The sequence below is a fragment of the Cyrtonyx montezumae genome, unplaced genomic scaffold, assembly GCF_038088225.1.
Source record: "Cyrtonyx montezumae isolate F1298 unplaced genomic scaffold, pur_monq_1.0 scaffold_6, whole genome shotgun sequence".
Taxonomy (NCBI): Eukaryota; Metazoa; Chordata; class Aves; order Galliformes; family Odontophoridae; genus Cyrtonyx; species Cyrtonyx montezumae.
The window spans coordinates 8,077,272-8,097,470 of NW_027072067.1; the positions used below are offsets into that span (position 1 = coordinate 8,077,272).

The 20,199-nt window shown below is 40.9% G+C and overlaps 1 protein-coding gene across 8 annotated transcripts in view; it reads left to right on the top strand.

The window, feature by feature from the left end:
• Positions 1-20,199, top strand: part of IQSEC1 (IQ motif and Sec7 domain ArfGEF 1) — a 291,545-nt gene that overhangs the window by 226,249 nt on the left and 45,097 nt on the right. For 2 of the 8 annotated variants that reach the window (XM_065749641.1, XM_065749642.1), the window contains exon 1: positions 10,072-10,208. The exons of the other annotated variants lie outside the window; for them this stretch is intronic. In XM_065749641.1, coding sequence (XP_065605713.1) covers positions 10,144-10,208 — 65 coding nt within the window. In that variant the 5' untranslated portion in view covers positions 10,072-10,143. Of the gene's footprint in view, positions 1-10,071; positions 10,209-20,199 lie in introns of those variants that run through there. 8 annotated transcript variants of the gene reach the window in all.

Here is a 20,199-nt window from a genome sequence, read left to right on the forward strand (position 1 = left end):
TCCTACTGTGATGTACTGCCTCCTCAGGTCAGAAGGAGGTGCATAGTAGCTGTGTTTTCAGGTACCAGAGCTGAATGCTGGGACATGTGTGGTGCTCGCTGGCAGGTCAGTGAGGAAAGCATGTGTCCCCACCTCTGTCACCCAGCTTGGATCTGTCCTGGGCACAGAGTTCAGGCAGCATGCCAGGCCTCCCTGTAGAAGTGACCGGTGTGGCCCGGTCTTTTTTTCTGAGAGTTCATCCAGACTCCATGGGGAGAACAAAATACTGCCCTCTGGTCTCAGGAAACTGCAGAACGAAAATATTCCTCTCGCAGTGTTATTTATTATGCTATTTATTGTGTTTGGGGATGGAATGTTTCTCTTCTGAGGTGTGTGCTTATTGGTTTCTCTTGTATTTCTGCTTATTTATATCTGGCTCAAAATACCATTCAAAGTTTCTATTAGCTATAAAAGTTACCATGGAGAAAGTCAATATTTGTTTGCATAATTTACTCTAGGACTGAATGCTATTTCCTCCATTCCTCTTCTTGCAGCTGGTCTGCACGAGGGTTTTTATGGCTACTGAATCGAGTTCAGGGACTTAAGTCAATTAGTGGAGGTTTATACTTTGCTACCACACACAGTGCTATTGTCAACACCACAGCTGTTTCCTAGGTTATGTATATATAGAGGGTGACCTTAGTACAGTAGCTCGTTTCACAGTGTGATCACTGATGGTGAATGTGGTTTTGATTTGTTTTTTTCTGTTGTTTTTTTTCCCTCACTGGTCACTCTTCGCTGCATCCTAAATAAAACTGTACACATCAGACTTGCAGTGAATTTTGTGCAAAGGGGCTCTGTAGTGCCAACAGAGCGGTTTGCAGTATAGAGCAATGAGCAGAAGAGTGTACAGCTGCTAAAAAGTAGCATGTCTGTAAATATTTCTGGGTTTTAATTTAGTCTTCTTAGTGTACATTGCATCTTCATGGTGGGACATTGAAAAGCTGACAAATGCCCTTCCTGAATTATAAACTTCCATGTCGCACAGGGGTGCACTAATGCTGAAGCCATGAGAGTAATTTACTAAAATACTTCTAAATACAGCATTAGGTCTGTCATAAGACGTTCTCCATAACATTCTTCTTAATCATTTATTTCAATAAACAGTCGGTAAAAAAGTAATTTATTTAACTTACAATTGGATTTCTATCAACTGTCATATATTTATGTATATATATATAGTATATATGGTGCATTTATATATACATATACATTTTTATATATATGTGGGACATTTCAGTGATGATTATCATCGAAGAAAACATTTGAACTTAGTGGTTGCTATCAAAATAACTGTAATACAATCCGAGCTTCAAGTAGAAAAAATACTGGGCTTAGAATGCTACTTGCAGAAGGACATGGAAAATATGTACTTCTCCATGCTGTGTGGTGTGCATGTGATGTCTCAATATAGCACGTTATTTAGCCACATGTCTCTAATGCTCATATGGAAAGGCACTATTTTATACAGGACATAAATTAGCAACATTCAGATACTTTAACACAGGCTGGTAATGACTTTCATAGCCTTCAGACAGTGTTTGTGGAGTTTGGAATTCTTCCACCTTTTTTTTTTTTCCAAAGGAACACGGTTGTGTTTTCCAGAATTAGATAGTCTTCATAAAGCTGTGTTAAAAGTCATTGACTGTTCTGCTCAGTTTTTGTGAAGGTACAAAACACAGTGGGCACACACCAGCTTGCTCATCTTACTGAAGCTGTGAGTTGCTTAAACAGGAAAAAAACCCAAAACGTTTAATTCTAAGTAAACAAGACTATGCTTTGCTTGCAGATTGAGGGCTTTTGAGATGATGCTGATGACATGAAACATAACTAAGTGTTGTTAATATCACCTGTCTGCTAAGCCCAAGGAAATGCATTGCACAGAGAGCACATTATTACTGACATAAAATGAAAGTGGAAAAAAGAGGAAGCTGCAGGGAACCTTCTTGTGTTGAATGTTTTTAGGAGAGACCTTGGTATCCACCAGGTGCTTCAAGAGCGTTAATATGCCATGTATTAGCTAGGAATCATCTCAATGTTCTTACTTTGTCCAACCTTATCTGAAGACTTTTCATTCAGTGACAAGTTTGCTGAGTGGGCTGTGTGTGGAGTTGCCATCATCCTGTGTCAGTAGGTTTCCTTATGGCTTTTTAGTAATGCTATTTTGTCATGCTAAAATGCCCCAACTCATACAAATGTTTTCACTGTAGTCTCACTTAGAGATAATACCTGAAGGTGAAGAACAATGAAAGTTTGCATTGCTTTTCTTTCATGCCTTGAGTGGGTCTTACTGATACTGATTTCTGCTTGTCGTGCAACTGTTCTATGCAAGTTGAAACATCCAAAATTCAGCTGCCAAAATGAGATCTGTTTTGAATTTCTTCATGTCTTGCTCTGCATCCACAAATGAAAATGTGTTGCAAGGAGGTAAGGAAGCTGCACAGTGAGAACTAGAGCCTGGGGTGAAGATAAACTACTTCTTTCAGCGGCAGCGCTTAATCTGGCTATAAATGATAGAAGCATAGAATGCCCTGAGTTGAAAAGGACCTCAAAGATCATTGAGTTTCAATCGTGGGCAGGGTTGCCAACCACTAGACCAGGCTGCCTGGAGCCACATCCAGCCTTGTCTTGAATGCCTTCAGGGCTGGGGCATCCTCAGTCTCTGCAGGCAACCTGTTCCAGTGCGTCACCACCCTCTGAGTGAAAAAAGTTGTTCTGTACTCCTTCTCCTGTAAGGGAGAATTACTTCATGACAGTAATTTATGATGAATAAGGAATGCCTCAGAAACAGAGCTCTTAGCTTCAGCTGTCCTTGTGAGATCTGCTGCTTTAGAGCATCAGAGTGCTCCTTGCCCCCTGAGTTCCCCAGCTCTGAGCAGCACGGACACAGTGACACCACCATTGCTCAGCAGTGGCACCACAGGCGCAGCCAGTGAGATCCTGCACCGGGGACTTCATACTGCCCGCGGCCACCTTCCATTGTCTGCTCTGCTGTGAGAACTCTGGGTTCACTGGAGGACGTGGCACTCCAGGTGAGAAAAAGGTGGAGAGTGTCATACATAATTTGCTCTTCAGAGACAAGGGACTATTAGATGTACTGTGGTATCACTAGGCTTGCAAACTGCAATCACCTTGTATTTGCAGTGCAGAGTCCTGGTTTATTGCCTCTAAGAATGCAGACCAAAGGTCTTCCTCTCCTTTTTATTTCATTTTGATGCACAATTCCTGGCATTAATAGAGTAGACTTCTTAGCTTACAGCTCCTTTCCAATGCAGCTTTCTGGCTCCTTGTCAGTGTCTGCACTTTCTTGGGGGGATTTCCGAGCATCCACTATCCTTCTGACCATGGATTTGTGTTTTCTCTTGAAGAGCCACTGCTCGCTGTTGGTAAAGTAGCTCGTGGCTGCTACTGCTCAGGCACAGCTCCGCTGTTGGGGTGAGTCACAGCACCATCTGTGGATGCTGGGGGTCTCCTGGTTGTGTTTTATTGAAAGGAAAGTTGCATGTGATTCAAACATAAAAATTAATAACTACACAGGCCTATGGATCTGTCAAACAAAGTTTTGAATTGCTTAGTCATGTTATAATTAAATGTAGTTATCTAATAGCTGCTGAATGCTTTTGGAGCACCAGAAATGTGTCTTGCTGTGAGCAGTGCTAAGGGAAGTAGCACTAGGCAGAATGAGAGAATAAAAGATCCTCTCAGAAGCAGCATGATCAGTTTTTCATAGTTCTTTGAGAGAAAATTCTACGCTCTGTACTAAATAAAAATGCTGTCTAATATTGTTTCTTTGGATGTTGTTCCTATAGTTGCAAATAATCGGTGTTGCAGAGCACATAATATCATTTACAATAGTTTTCCACACAAGTGAGGGTTTTGAGGATCAACTGCTGACTTTGAGTCACAAAATCAGATCAGAGTACTGGCAGCAGAGAATTTTGAGTCAGGAATCCTGGCTTTGGACTACTGGTGTGACTGTGGTCTAATCCTCTTTATGCTTTGCTTTTCCTAGCTCTGAAATTGTGTGCTTTACAACTTGCTATAGCTTTCTGGGTTGTCTGGTTTGTGTATGCTTCTGCACTGGTTGAATCTTAACAGTTAATACTGTTTTTAACTCTGTGGAAGTTCCTCCTCCACCCCCTAACCCTGCCTCCCAAAATCAGGATGTTGATTCAAATCTCTAACCAGGCCTAAGGAGGGAGTTTGCTAGAGACACCAGACTTCCACCAGCAAGGTTTCCTTTGCGGAGCTAAAGACAGACCCTTTTCTCACTCTCAAATGCTGAGTGTCCTGTTTAATGGAAGGGGATAAAGAAGCTGAATATGTAGATCTGCTTCAAAAATTTAGCTTTCCAGGAGATGTGCAAGGTCACTTTGACTAGTTATTGAGGTTTTCCTCTGTTAGGGTTTATGGTCTTTGTGCTTCAGTATCACTATCTTTCACACGGGGATAAAGCCATTTTATGTTTTCTAAAGGTATGGTATTCTTTTCTTTTTAGAGAGAGGTAGTTGCAAATGACAGTATCCAGTCTACAGCCCTCCCAATTCAGGGAAGATTTCCATAGTCTTAAATAGCCTTTGGAGCAGAATGACTGCAAAGATCTATTGTTTTGCCTGCTCCATAGCAACCGACGCCATAAGGCCATTTCCCAGATGTGTTTATTTAAAGCCTTTGAAGTTTAGTTAAAAAAATGCAGGGAAGTTGTAATTATTGTTTTAACACCAATTTTTGTGTTATTGGCATTTAAAAAAAAGTGAACTAGGACACAGCCGTAGGAAATGAATGGGCTTATTTGAGAGAAGATATGAAATCAATTCTGGGGATACAAAACTAGGATAAGTACAGTGAAGTATTAGCTTGTGAAGAATTACCTGGCATATTTGAGGGTTTCTAGGTAATTCCAGGTCCTGTGGGAAAATTACCATGGTGTGCAATGCCTGTACAGTTATGGAGTCAGTCACTGTTTATTAACAATTTTCATGAGATACCTCAAGAGAATATTATGAAAAGGCATTGTGCTGTACATTCTGGAAATCAATGTATCCCAATCATTTTTTTCTAATGGTTTATTTTCCTTAAGTGTACAGGTAACCATGGAGGGAAGGAGCATGAGAAGCTGAGAATCCTTACATGTTAGTGCAACTTTTTCAAACAGCAAGTTAGATTAATGACCCCCAAAAGCCCACTGAGAAAGAAGTGACGTGTATTTAGGCCCACCTATGCATTTTATTGTATGAGACTTCATGGCTGTGTTTGTGTTCTGTATGTATACCTTAGAACCTGCGTTTTTTTCCTTTTTATTTTTTTCCTTCCTTCCTTGGGCAGCACTTTGCTTTTATTCAGGCAAACTGCAAGATAAATGCCCCTTTTGGCCTTTAAAATCTTGGAAATAATAGTGTATTTAATGTGATTAAGTCAGGAATTACCCTTAAGCAGGGTCATAATTACTGTAGATTTAGATGACATGTTATACAAATTGCTGTGTGCTCGTAATTCCAAATTCAGTTTGTTGCACTCTGGGGTTTATAAACTTTATCTTAGCTATTAACGCATTAAATAACAATGATTTATGTAAATTACTGGGTATACCAAAATTTCAGTGCTGTGCTTAATTTAAGGTTTAATTATGTTTCTCTATTAGAAATAAAACACATTTAGCTTTAGCAAGGAAGATTCAATAATTCACTGTTGAAGAGTTAAATATAACAAATAATAGCAAAATTGGAGCTGCCTTTGTGAATTGATCTTTAGTCCTTACTGGTCACACTGACCGAAAACTGGAGTGACATGTGGTGGGTGAACCAACAGCTCCAGTGAATTAACCAGCTGTCAATAGTAAGCTCTTCCTGAGGTCAGCCAGCCCGCTTGCTTCAGAATTATTTACCCCTAATTTCTGATCTAGTGAGGATGTGTTCATAGTGTGAACTCTTGGTTTACTTCCTCTTGCACACAGATTTCCTAGTTCCTTTGTTTCTTCTTAAGTCAGCTGAATCTTTTTTAATGAAGCGGAGATCACTTAGGGTTGTACTATTAGTTGTGCTCCAACAATTTGCTAGGAACAACAATACTAAGATACCAGCATTACTTTCTTGTCTCCTTGCCCTGCTCTGTGTTACTGTACAGTATCCTGGTGGCAGCTCTAGTACCAGCTAGATGGCAAAGTGGCAGATGGAGAACAAGGGGCATACAGCCTCTGTATGTCATATTGCTTCTGCCAAATCCTCCTACGAAGTGCAGATGAAGTGGAATAGAAGTCCACATGAGCTCTGTTCGATCCCCTCCTGGCCACCCTCTTCTGAGGCCTGAAACATCACCTCTGTATGTCTGGTACACAAAGCATTATGTACTGTTCCTGTGCCATCAGGAAAGAAAAAACCTGTAGCTATGTGCCACTAAAAAAATTGTCCTAAATAGTTAAGCCCTACTTGTCTATGAAAAATCACAACCAGCCTGTTACCTGATGTGTTGTGGTCCAGCAAGGATGGGTTTGGAATGCTTAAACATAAACAGAAGATCCTTCCCAAAACAGTTGCATCAGATTGCCTTGACACAGAAGCCACGATGCCATCTGTGTAGTCATGAATAATTTGTTTTTCTATGTTTAATATCCTTGTCAAAATACATGTGAGATCTTGTGTTTATAGAAGACTTTGCCATTTAATCTCTGCATCAGGTTTTAAAGACTCTTAGTAAAAATGATTTTAAAGTAATTTATTGGAAACTTTACAGCAAAATGGTGAAAACAAACTGAGATTTTGGGATTGTTGAAATTGAAAGTGGGGGAAGTTATAACAAATATCCATGTAGTATTTGAAGTGAGGTTTGTTAGCACTGATCGGTTGTGTACTGATCTAGCATGCATGCTTGTATCTGCTGAAGGAAGACTGCAGCAGGTTCTGAAAAAAATCGAATTCTTTGGCTGTTTTTGAGATTGGAGTGTCTCAGCTCCACTATCCGGTTTATATGCTTCTTCACAGCCTACGCTCAAACTGTCCGCACTTGGTTTCTCCTGTGGAAACCAGTTTCCATTTAGCAGTTGACTTGTGGACTGCTTATGTCTGCTTTGGATTTGTGCCTGATTACACATAGAGACAAAGCTTGGTGCAGGAGTCAGGGCCTGAAAAATGTGGAATGGTTGTAGTGTCTGCCTACGATGTCAAAGACTTCTGTGTAAAGAGGCTCCCTGCATAACTGTGAGATCTTGAAAGTAGGCACTGCAATGTAAATAGTCTCTGGTTTATAGACGGGCAGTAACATCACTATCAAAACAGTTAGTGTAGGTGTGTACTTCCTTAACATATTTGAGTTTCACTGAAAGCTGGTTAGACCCAGTCGTGTTGGAATCCATGCCTAATGCCTCCTTAGGAAACTGCAAAATGCACATTTGAGGCAAATGTTTAACTGGGTTGAAGTCAAGTTATTTTGATTCTTTTATCCTGAGAAAGATATGATCAGTTCTCATGGTATATATTGTAAATAAGAGGTATGTTGTATACACAATACAAGGATGCAGTTGAGCTTTTTATTATGCTCTCTCCTGTTACTGATTTGTTTGAGCAACGTCTTTAGCTTCTGACTAAACTTCTGAGAATTCCGCAAACTATGGGGATCTATTTTATGTGCTGGAATGTTTTAATTCCTAAAAAGTATAGAGCAAGTTGCTCTCCCTCTACCAAAAAAAAAAAAAATAATAATAATAATAATTAGAAAAAACTGTGTAGATGATTATGAATGGAGCCTTTAGCAGTGAACTCACTGACTCCAACACCCCTCCTACCCCTGAAAAAAAGAACAAAAAACTCAGCCCTCCAAGGTTGGTTCTTGTTTTCTTAGTTACTTTCCAGTTCTCCAGTACCCTGGCATCCAAATGAAGACAAGGTGTGTCTGTGGTTAGACAGTTTCCCTAGCTCACATAGACATGATGCTTATTTTGATGAAGGGAAACTTAATTTGGAAAGCAAGTTGTTTTGATGGTTCCATGAAATGTTTTCACAGGAAACTCAAAACTCATCTTGCTTTCTTGTATTATTACAGGATATTAATCATACAGGCCTTGCTATTTTTTGAAACACTCATTTCAGTCTACCTATAGGCAGCAATATTTGTCACTGGCTTTATGGTGCAGTTGCAGCTGCTCTTTTTGACATGTAAACCTAAAAATGCTTTGAGAGTAGTCTTTGCAAGCTGTGTAGAGCAAGTAGTCTTCAAAGTTATTTGTGGTGTAGATCAGCAGAGGAACTCAGGAGGCATTTTGAACACGGGCAGGGGGCTGGTGAGGCAGCGTTCCCTAGCAGCAACAGGTTGCAGAACTGGCAGGTTTCTTAGCTCTTCAGAGCTTGGATTAACCTTCCAGATGCACTGTAAGCCCTGTCTCTTCCAGGCTTTGAGGGAGGATGGCTTGGAAAGCATTGTGAAACATAAACTTTTTAAACTAGAAATTAAAGCGATAAATATGTGGAAAAAATTATGCAACTTCAGTGTTAATATTTTTGCAGAACTGTGTGGTTTCTACAGAAGAAGTGTGTGTGTAAGTTAATAAAGTTAAAACATCTTTTACAGTACAGTAGGAGATAGCTTTTATTTATAAGTTAGCAAGTTTTAATTAACTCTGTTTAGACTTCATTTCTTGTATTACTTTAATCACTGTGTGGTGGATCTGCTTAAAAAAAAAGAAAAGAAAAAAAAAGATAGATTCTTATTCATCCGTCAGATGAGTGATGACGAAATTCAGATATTCTTTATGATTCTAGCAAGGATCCATTGCCTGCCAGAACTTGCTTTACTACAGAGTCGCTGTGCTTTCTGAAGCAGTGGGAAGTTTCCTTCCATTCCCATTTAGAAATGCTGAGAACACTGAGGGCATGATACAGCAAAATCTAGAAGCTTTCTGGGTCAGGATTCAGTGAAGCAGCAAGGGATAATAGGACCTTAACATTTTATTTTTTTTAATTATTCATTTTTATCCAAAAACATGGTTCTGATGTATATCTTATCCTATTGTAAATCAGCCACCCCTCACAAAAGGGCTGTTCCTTGTCACCAGGCCTCCTCAGCACTGTGTGTGCCATTGCTCTTTGCATGCTCGCTGTGCGTGCTCTGCCGGACGAGGAGCACATTCTGCCTTGTGACTGAGATCCTCAGCCTATCTCATACTGATGCTGTCTATAAAAAATGCTGTATTGAAAAAGAAACAGGATTTGGATTGTTGTGCTAACATTCAAAACAACAACAGGGAAGTTCAGATGCTGTTGTTTTGAATGCTTATGAAGTTGACAACAGTGCCCGCTCGCTCTCAGAGCTGCTTGCCACAGAGTCAGTGCGTGGAAAATGGGTGGGATATGTGCCACCAGCACAGCTGCCGCTGTTGCCTTGAGCTAGGGTTTTAAGCAGGCGGCACTCCTATTTCATGCTGCTATTGTGGCACATCCGAAATCTTTTTAGCTTCGCTGTTGAGCGCTGTGCTTTCCAGGGATGCTCAGCCCTGGGCCGGTGCCTCGGCGCTGCTCTCGCGTCGGTCTTTAAATAACTTCCAACAAATGGAAGCGTCTTTTAGCAGATGCCGGGAGAGGAGCGAGGCACGTGGGAACAGCTGGACGCTCAGGAGAAAAAAGAAAGTACTAACAGTGCGGCTGTTAGCAAGCCGCCTTGCTCGGGGGTATCGATTCGAGACGCACACTGCTGCGCCCGAAACGCGAGCTCCGGGCTTCCCCGAGGAGGAAGGCGGGCCGCGCGGAGCGCCCGCTTCAGTGTAATTAAGTGTCCGGGCTTTAATTATCTCCGCGCAGCACTCAGGAAGAGCCCTCCCGGGCCGCAGAGGGGCACCTGCGTGCCGCTGCGCTCCGGGCCGGGTCCGGTGGGCACAGCTGCGGCTCCCGAGGCCCCGCACCATCCGGCATTGCCCGGCATTGCCCTGAGGCGCGAGCGCGTTCCCCGGGCAACCAACCTCAGCGCGTGCGCGTGGGCCGCTGGGGGGGGGGGGGGGGGGACGCGCGCCTTTCCCGCCCGCCCCGTGAGCGGCCGCGGAGGGGAGCGGGCGGGGGCGGGGCGCCGAGGGGCGGCTATGGTGGCGGCGCGGAGCTTTTCGCCCGCGACTTCTGCCCGGCCATGTGGTGCCTGCACTGCAGCTCCGAGAGGACCCAGTCGCTGCTGGAGCTGGAGCTTGACAGCTGGTAAGCCGCGCCGCGGGGCCTCGCTCCGGCGGAGCGCCGTCCCGTCGCACAAAGGGCTCCGCTCGCCGCCCGGCCTCCTCCTCTGTCGCCGCTGCCGGAACGGGGAAAGCGGGCGGGGGAGCGGGGCCTGGCGGCTCCGGGTCGGTGCCGCGAGTGCGGCCGCGGCTCCGCGGGGCCGCAGCCGTCCGAGCGCGTCTCGCCGCTGCTCGGCGGGGCGCGGAGCTTTCCTTGGAGGGCTGCCGTGCCTGGGCGGACGCGAGCGGAGCGCGCTTCTCTTCGTTAAGTTTGCCGTAGTCTGAGGGATCACGTGAGTGCCGAGCGAGTCCCGCCTCGGTGCCGTCGGGGCGCGCGGGCGCGGGGCTCTAAGGCCTCCCGGGGTGGGGGGGGGTACGCCGGGGAACCGCTGCGAGAAAGGAAATGTGGGGTTGGCGTGTTAACGTGCACGTCCTCTGCAGTGCTGTGATGCTGCTAAGTGAGTAACGGCTCAGAATTACAAAGCTGCAGTTCTGTGCCGCTGGAAATCGAGATGTACGATTCAGCGTCCGGACGCCGCGCTCAGCAGCCCGTCCGGTTTCTGGGTGGTCCTGTGCGGTGCACGGGGTTGGGATCGATGGTCATTATGGGTCCCTTCCAGCTCGGGATTTCTGTGATTCCAAAGAATAACGTGATACTCGGCGCTGGTTCACTGCTGTAGAAATCCCTGACTTAAGAAAAGATAGGCGATGGCTTCAACTGGGTGTGTGCTTGTGTGGGGAAACGTAACAGGAGGAAGTGCCTAGCTGCAGTGTGACCGCTTGTGACTTGCTACAGTGTCTTTCCTGCAAAAGAAAGGAAAAGCGGTGCGGTTTTTTTTGTGTCGTTTTTTTTTTTTGTTTGTTTGTTTGTTGTTTTGTTTTGCTTTTTTCTGTAAGAAAAGTGTTTATATTATAGTTTACAGTCATATGTTGAAGCCTCTTTTTATCCTTAGGAATACAATAAAGTTGAGCTGGTAAACTTCCTGTGTGGACTTGGCAATATTTGCATAATGCACATTACATTTCTGTGGCTTATTCACAGCGTAACTCCTAAATGTTACTTCAGTTGCACATTGCCTGTATTCACACAGTAATATCTTGCCATTCAGTCATTGTTCCAGTGTTGTTTTTTTTTTTCCTACGTTTGCACATTGCTTTATAGGCACTTCCTTTCAGTCAAACTTGATTATTCTGCCTGATGTGTTGAAAGAGGAATTGCTGAGTACTTAGTTTGGATGGTTGTGTTTAACTGTTTCTGTTCTTGTGGCAGATACCCGTGTATAAGCAGAATTCATTAAATCTGTATAGTGCTTTCAGGGAACTCAAGTCCTGCCAAATAAAATGAAGCATTTCTCATTTTGCATCTACTTTTGTATTGAGTTTGCTTTGTTTTTGTGTCCTCTTGTTCTAGTTCTGAAATTGCAGCTATTGAGGGTACTGCCACATAGCATTCTGCTGTCTTTTTTCAGTTAAATTGATGGCCTAGTCCATGTTGAGGTTTCTTGTGTGAAGTCAGCTATATATATATATTTTTTTTGTCTTTCTACTCTTCTGATATAGTAAAAGATACCAACTCCAGTACATGAAGTGGAACTAATCAGTGAAAGTCATAACACTCGCTATATCAGTAGCTCTTTTAGTTGTTTTTTCACCACTTCAGAAGCTCTCCTGGAATCCTGCCACAGTTAAAAACAATTTGTAATTTCAATCCTTTGAATATTTGTAATTCAATTCTTTGAATACAGGTAAGGAAGCTCAAAATTTTCCATTTAAACACCTGAAAAGTGCACGTGCCAAGTAGAACAGTAACTGGTTTGTTGCTCTGCTTAGAAGTGTGTATGGGAAGGTTGCTAGGAGCTGAGGCAGAGAGCCCTGGCTGGGCCAGCAGCCCTCTCTGCTGGAGGAGGTGTGTTTGCTGGCACTCAGCGGGGTGCTTCTGTGGAGGTTCTCTGGAGGTTGTGGTTTCTTCTCAGGAAAGAAGTGGATGGCCTTATGTACTGCTTCTGCTACATACTGCCTTGTAACCATGTTGCAAAATTGCCAAATTGAAATTTGCTGAAGAGAAGTACATTTATGTTTGTGTGGTCTAGAAAGTACTCCTCCAGGTATTTAGCATCACGAGAATAGTCTGTCATTTCCAGATTGGAATTGTTTCATACCTGGGAGAATCTAGAGGTTAGGTGCTAGGATTTCAGGTGCAACAGCAACTTGAAAGCAGAGCTTTTCTTGATACTGATCCTGTTTTCTTCTAGGCTTAAAGGTGGCAATTCAAGGATCAAACTTTCTGAACAGAGAGGAAAATCTAGTAATTGTGTAGCTGATTTTGAATGCTTAATAGTTACTCTGTTTATCCTTGCAAACTGCACTTGCCCGGGACAGCAAGAAGTAGCTGTGATTGATGAAGGCTAGCCTGGTGGTAGCTCATCCCCTGTTGATGGCTACAGGGTGACATCTTGGACCCAAGCCAGAAGTTTTCCAGCTGTGGTATTTAATATTTCCTCACTTATTTCACCTTTACTTCTTGATTTTTAACATCTCTCCAACCTTGACATCAGGCATCTCTAGCAGACTACTGAGAAACATACGTGCTAGAAGTGAGATGCTGCTTTACTAGAACATGTCCTCCTGTATACTGTCTGGTATTCCACTTGGAATTCAAGGCACTGTATTGCCCTTACTTGATAGCTTCAGCTGTGTTTCTCTCAATGAGTAACACTGTGTTTAGCCTGCTATTAGGGTATCTTTATTCTGGAAATATTTATATCATAGAGCTATCCTGGAAATTATCCAGTAGACTTCCATAGGATCTTTTATTTAGAAAGGATGCAGTAAGAATGTAATTTTCTTAATCTTTTAGCATTTATGTACTTATTTTTTTATCAGAATCATTGAGAATTTTATCATTAATTTCAGAGCTGGGTATATTTTAATCACAGTAACTGTCAATCAATTATAGCTTTTAATGTTTATTTAATAACAGAACTGCAGGAGGTCTCAGAAACTGTGCTCAAGATGGAGCCCTGATTGCCCTAGTTGTTACATGAAATGTATGAGGATGTGCCCTTAACCTAGATATTGCCTGATCAGCAGAACACTTGACAATATGAAGAGGGTTTGGGAAGAAAGCGTGTCAGTGTGTTGTGTTTGAGTGTTTTGGTTAGCTTTCATTTATATTTAAGCATAGATACAAGCCAAATTCACATTCCCAATTTTACCTCTATTTTTCTGTTGTCTAAGAAGACTGTTGTGTTATAAGAAGAGAATCAAGCCCTGAAGACTTAAGTACATTTTTTAGCATCTTGCAATTTTACACCAAAATTTATGTAAATACAAGTTGCGTTTAATTTATGCGTCTTTATTTTCCAGAAAATACCAACTATGTTTTTATAGTAACACTAACCAAAAACGTTTTAGTTACATAAATACAGAACTTCTTGCATCTTGCAGGAATTAATTTGAATTTTATTTTGGGAAGGGACAATTGTAATCAGAGTACAGGCAGAGATGGCAAGTTTACTGCGCTGCTGTGATTTGACTCCAGGTTTCCAGAGAAGAACAGATGCTGCTTTAATCCACTGTAGCACAAAGCTCTAGTATTATGTTAAAGAGGACTGCAAATTTAGCTAAATAAATCTTCTTTTGCTTCTTTATGCTAGACAAAGACATTTTCATAAAATATGAATAATTTTAAATGATAATATTTATAAATTGCAATTAATAAAAATAAAATAAAAAAGCCACTAAGTTTTGATGTGAATAAAATCAAACTTTTATCTCTATGGTTAGAAGTAGAATATTGAAATGATGGCTTTGGGAGCCTTTAATTCAGGAAATTGATGTAGTGTATCATCTGGTAATCAGATTTGTTCAGTAGTTCAGTGTCATTTGAGTTGAACTCGTGCTTAAAAACAGAGAACCCAATTCCCTGTTGCTTTGTGTTGTGCAAGCAGAAACAAAACGCAACATTTGTGACTTGGTTTCCATTCACACAGTGACTACACACAGGGTGGGGAAATAGACAAAGAATCCAAAGCCTGTCAATCCTGTTTAGGGGGGTACTTCCATTGTTTGGTCCAGAAACAGTTGCCCCTTAGAGATCTTCCAGATTAACAAGGATGGATGTGTCAGGAGTTAAAATGCACTGGTAAGATCTGAGAAAAGCTAGCTAGCTTCTTTTTGTTTGTTGAGATGTATATGTGACTGCTCAAGTCATCTTTATGATCCAATGTGGATACAAACCCTATGTATTTTCTGTTACACAGTGTATTTACCACTGTCTCCACAGCTGTACTACCTGAAGTTCACAATTTTACTTTCAGTTATTTTTCACCTCCGGTGTTCACGGTAGAATGGACCAGACTTGATCTCTGGTCATATGGAGAGTTAAATACAGCAGCGGCCATGGGAGCTGAAGCTCAGACATCTGTACGTAGCGCTGTGTAACTTGAGTTTAGTGTGTTCTTTTAGTGTGGCCTGCAGCCATAACGATTATAGCTGTGATCCCATCAGTTTTCATGAGTCAAGATGGGCACAGAACTCTGAGGATTAATTTTTAGGAAGGAATGGACCATTCAGTTGGAAGCACCTCAGCCTTTAAAGATAGCACCAAAGAGTGCTTCCCCTCTTCATTTGGGAGTTGTGCTGAGGTGGTCAGCAGCGTTCCTGATCCAGCTGCCGTTCCGAGATCTAACAGTGTTTCTGTCAGAGCAGGCCTGTGTGTTGAACCCATGACTTTCTGGTTGTGTTTCTATTTAATTATAGCTTTTCTCTCTGCATTCTCAACTGGGAATAAAAATTATCTTTATTGTTCTCACATGGTTCTGCTTTATTGTAATGTGTGGGTAAACAGATGCTTTGTTTCCATTATAGAGGTGTCTGGGATGATTCACATGCTTTGAAGTTAACAGCATTTCATAGGGTGCTGAATGTTAGATAATGTTTTCAGCTGTTCTTAGATTCTCAAAAGACAGTTCGTTATTGCTTTTCATATATTCCTTATTTTTTGAATATTGTTTGGGAGATAATCAGTGCTGTGAAATATCGACTACAAACTGTTTTCAAGAAGGAGCTGATTCCAGTGCTTCTAATTGGGGAGGGTGGGACTTAGCAGCGAGTAGTCTGCTGTTCCTGAGACAGAGAAGAGAGGATTGCCCTGTATTGTTTGGAGATTGTCTCAAATGGTGACAAACTATTGCAGTTTGGGATTCTTTCATTGTTAAAATTTGACTGAGGTGTTTTTGATTGTTAGTCCAAAAGAACAGTAGTAGAGTTTTCTTGTGCTGCTGTAGTTCAGCATGTTGCATGACATCTTTTCTGACAGTCTTGGCGTTTTCTGAATCTGTTTTTGCAGATAATGTGTTATAAATGTTTCATTTTTGATTCTCAAGAAGGTGACCTTGTTTTCAGGAGCTGGACTTTTGCTCTCATCCTAAGACCGTTTTCCATTGAGGAAAGATCTGTGGATTAAGCCATGGTAAATAGCCTGTAAATTCTAAGAATGGTCCAAGTTCTGTGCTTCAAACCTTACGTTCTCTTGTGGTTGATCAGCCTTACATGCCCAGCTCAGGCACATTGTATCAACAGAAGTCAGTGCATGATCCTGATGCTCCCAGGAGTGTGAGCTGCAGAGCTGTTCTGGGTGTGAATGTGCTGCACCCTAATGAAGCCTCTACATGCTGCATTGTGGCTGAACAGATACTTCAGTGCTGTGTGTACTGTAGCTCCTCAGTTTTTCAGTGTTGATTCAAGGTAACAAATAGTTAGAACTTAAAGCAGATTTTTAAATAGCGGGTAGCCTTTGTAGAGCAAAGTTCTCATAGTAAGCTTTGAAATAGTACCAATAGATTCCCAAGACCTGTGTTAATTTGTTGTGATCAGTGATGTGGGTCAGAAGTCCTACTGAAAGCCTACGTTTAATTCCTCACTAACAGAAAACAAACTATGAGATGTATGGACTCAGCATAATGGAGAGGAAATGTAAAAGGAAGGAAGTTTGTGAATGAGAAAAAGCCTGTCAGCTTTTCAAGAGATAAGGGACTGTAGGTAATCTTCTGATTCTTGTTTGTCCTAAGAGTAAAGATTCACAAGTAGTACAACTCAGTGTGTTTTTCTGAGTGTGTCTGTAAGTACCTTCTGCCTTTGGACACATCGCCTTGAATCTTAAGTAATGTCTAAAACAATTTCTTTTCTGCTAAACTGTGTGCCTCCAACAAAAGATCTCTTAACATTTTGTTTCCTTGAATGTTAAGTTCTGTACACTTGAATTTAAATTAGGGTGTGTTGCACAGGATAAAAATCTCACATTTATGAGCCTATGATTAAAGATTGGTTTGCAGTGGTTCTCTTCCAGTAAGTGACTACATAGACATCTTCCATGTGTGCAGAATGCTCAGGGCCAGTCTGTTCTCACTGAAGTTGGAATAAAACTGAACTTCACTGGAAGGCTTCTGTGTTCTCATGTACTGACTTTCATTCCTAGTTAGTGAGAGTTTCTCATCCTGTATACATCTATGTGTTTTGAAATTACACTGTTTTCCCTTAGAGAAAACCAGTAAAGGCTTTTTGTCTTTTTTTTTTTTTGCTTGTTTATTTGTTTCAGACCCAGCACAAAGTAACTGGCAGTCAAGACCAAGGGTGCAAGCAGTGTTTAAAACTGACTGACAGCATTTTGTGTATTAGATTCAGACAGATTGTTAAAAGTATTTTTTTTTTCTTGTCTGACTGTCAGCAGTCCATACTCATCTTGGATTTGGATCGACTTTTGTAACTACATTGCTCCTACAACCTCTTCAGGTTTATCTGGTATTCGAAGGAGAAGTCAGCCACTGAAAGTTGTGTATACTGTACCTTATGTGCAATTGTTTCAAATAGAAAAGGGATAAAACTTTAAAATGGATCAAATAATAGACTTTATCAGGTATGTTAGATCTAAAATGAGGATATGATTTTGTTCTAGATGTGAAAGCAAAATACTTAAAACTTGTCATCACTAAGAAAACAGGATTTCCTTACAATCTTTAGACTAATTCTTACCTGTGATAAACATAGTCCATAAGAAAGGAAAGAATATTGTTATCCACCAAGACCAAATGGGTAGAGAAAACTAGGATATGGTTTCTTACAGAACCTAATTGCCTGCAAGATGATTTCTCAGCAGTGTCACTCAGCATCACCTCTGGCTGCCTTGACACAACAGCTGAAGCCACAACAGAGGTGAAATACAACAATAGCTGAAGTATGATGCCAAGGATTTTTGTATTGTATCAAATGCTGCTTCAGCTGTGCGTGCAAATGATTTTTTTTCTCAGATGCAGAAACTAAATCTTCCTTTTCAAAATTAGCATTGTGCAGAGGTCGTGTTGTGATGTTATAAATGGTAGAATGTTTTAATATCTCACTATTTTAAATATGTGTCATATGCAGCATATGTCTGGTAAATAAGAGGATTAAAGGTGCTAAATTATATATCTGAATAGATAATTAATAGTTGAAATTATATACTTCCACTGAGAAACTGCTGATTTATAGGACTTCTGATTGTACGAGTTAAGAGGAACAGGGCAAGGTCTGTAGTGGTAGGTAGTAGGTTAATGTCAGGTAGCACAGTTAAACTTGAAAATATATAGCTCTAGCTCGCTTAAGAAGGTAAACATCCTTGTGAAGAGTTTTCTGATATGAGTGTGTTTTAAGAAAGAGGAGCTGGCCTTAAAAACAAACCTCTAAAAATTGGGCTAGTAATTTTGAGAACTCTTCTAGTCACAAGCTTCAAATTATTACATAGCCTTATTTTAATATTACTTTGTCCACTATAAAAACAGTTTCAAGTATGGAATATGGTCACTGCTTAAATGAACATATGTTGGGTGGTGATTATCACAGATAAGAAGAGAATGACGTACTTTCTTTACCTGGGATAGAAGGTAACTTCTGTAAGCAAGCTGTGCTTAAGATCTGTTGATGCTGGCAGTCTCTTTTGTTACTTTCCAGCTGCTAAATAAAGAAAATAAAGCACAGCTTTGCTTTTAGCAGAGAAGCTTCATGAGGCATTAAGTGGGTGCTGTGGGAGGGTTGCTTTTCTGTTGATTTTAACCCTTTTATAGCAGAATTTCTATCTGCTAGGCAACAAGCCGCCCTGTTTGACATAGACAAAGGTAATACATGAGACGTATTTACATTTAACCTTCCTTCTCCTCCTTGGAAGCTGTAGATAATCTCAAGTAAGCTCTAAATCTGTTATAAAGGTTGTTCCCTAAACTATGTAGGGTAGATTTTTGTTTGGTTCACTTTTTAACTTGCTTGTGTGCATCTGTGCTTCGGGAGAAAGAGTTCATTAATTCCTAATTTCTGCTTCAGAGAAGAGAAAGTGATCTCTCATCTTCCTCTGCTCTCTGCTGTTGTTGGTACCACGTAAGATTGTGGGTTAAAATGCCTTAAAAATAAATATTGTTTTTTATAAGTCTTTCATGAGTTTATGCAGTGGAAATTAAAGTTCAGCAGTGTCCAAGTGAGCAGATGGTGAGGATTTTCTCTAAGTTTGGATCCAGGGCTTGGACTGGAAAGCAAATGGAAGTTTGCAAGGCACATAGTGGTGTTTTGTCTGCGGATCTGGTCACACGGTCAATGGTCCTCAAACTGTGTTTTAACTGGCTGTTGTTGGCAGTCTGTTACACGGAACATTACAGAGCAAAGTGGTTGGTTTATTAGTTGTTAGCGCTCGCTTCTGAGAACATGCAAATTTTGTCTGGATTTTTCTTGCAATGATATATAACTTCAGTAAGATGAATTACCTGCCACATTACTTTGATGTACATTCAAAGGTTTCATTTGTTTTTAACAAAAACAGCTGAATTGGTGAGAGTGCATTCTAAGTAAAACAAGTTGGTCGATATTTCTTTCCTGGATCAAAGCTTTTGTCAATGCCTGTGAATACTGTTGTCCATCATAATGGCTTTGAACTTTTGACAGTGTATATTTGAAGGTAGATTGGTTTGTTAATGTTACTGCATTTATTGAATTCGGGGATTTGTGTAAGTTCTTCATAAAATTGACTTTGATGTACTGGAGCAGTACAAAACAGAAATGGGAATAAGAACTAGATTCTAATCTGTTCCAAACTGTACTAATAATATACTTCTGTACGACTGTTCTCACCCCATTGGGGAATATTGTATTGTGGAGGAGGAAAGAAAAGAAAAATACTAAAAACCTAGTTTGTATGAAATACATATGGCTAGTTTTGCATTTTAAGAGGTTGCGTTAAGGACTTTTTGCAAAGAGTAATTTGAGATGATGCAATGCATACATCAGAGCTTTAATTAAATACACTCCAAGCTTATAGTGGAAAGCACTACAGGTACAGAAACTCAAGCCAGCTTTGAAGCAGTGGGGTGCACCTGTGTGTCAAATGAATCATTGTGCTCAGATTGAGTTGCCTATAAGGAGTCATAGTTTGTTTGCTATTTTCTCATTGCAGTTTAAAATTTCATGTTTAAAGTAGGACTTCGTTGTGCTTGTAAAAACAAAGTTTTATGTAAGAAGTTAACTATCATTTAGATTTGTTTGTATGTGGATTGCCTAGGTTTGACCTAAACAATTTTGCCAATTAAATGTAGGGTTTTTTTTTCAGCATTCTTGATGGAAGTGTGTGGTCACACCAGCTGCTCTAGCAGCTGCCATTGAGCTTCTCATTGTTACCCAGTTCCACAGGCGACTTCTGGTCTGCATTCTTTGAGCTAGGTAGAGAATTTGGATTGGTTTCAAGTGGGTATTTATAATCAGGAGTTATGATCAGAGTTTGACTTTTTAACCTCCAAGTTTTAAAAAGAGATAGTTGGTGTAAAACAGATGCATAAGCACTTCTTTCTTCCTGAACATTTGGGCCTATTTATATAGGACATTGAATGGAGTAGAAGATATACTAGGCTTCATATTTAAGAAATGAACTTTGCAAATAAAAAGTTTGTCTTTTTGTTTTGCGT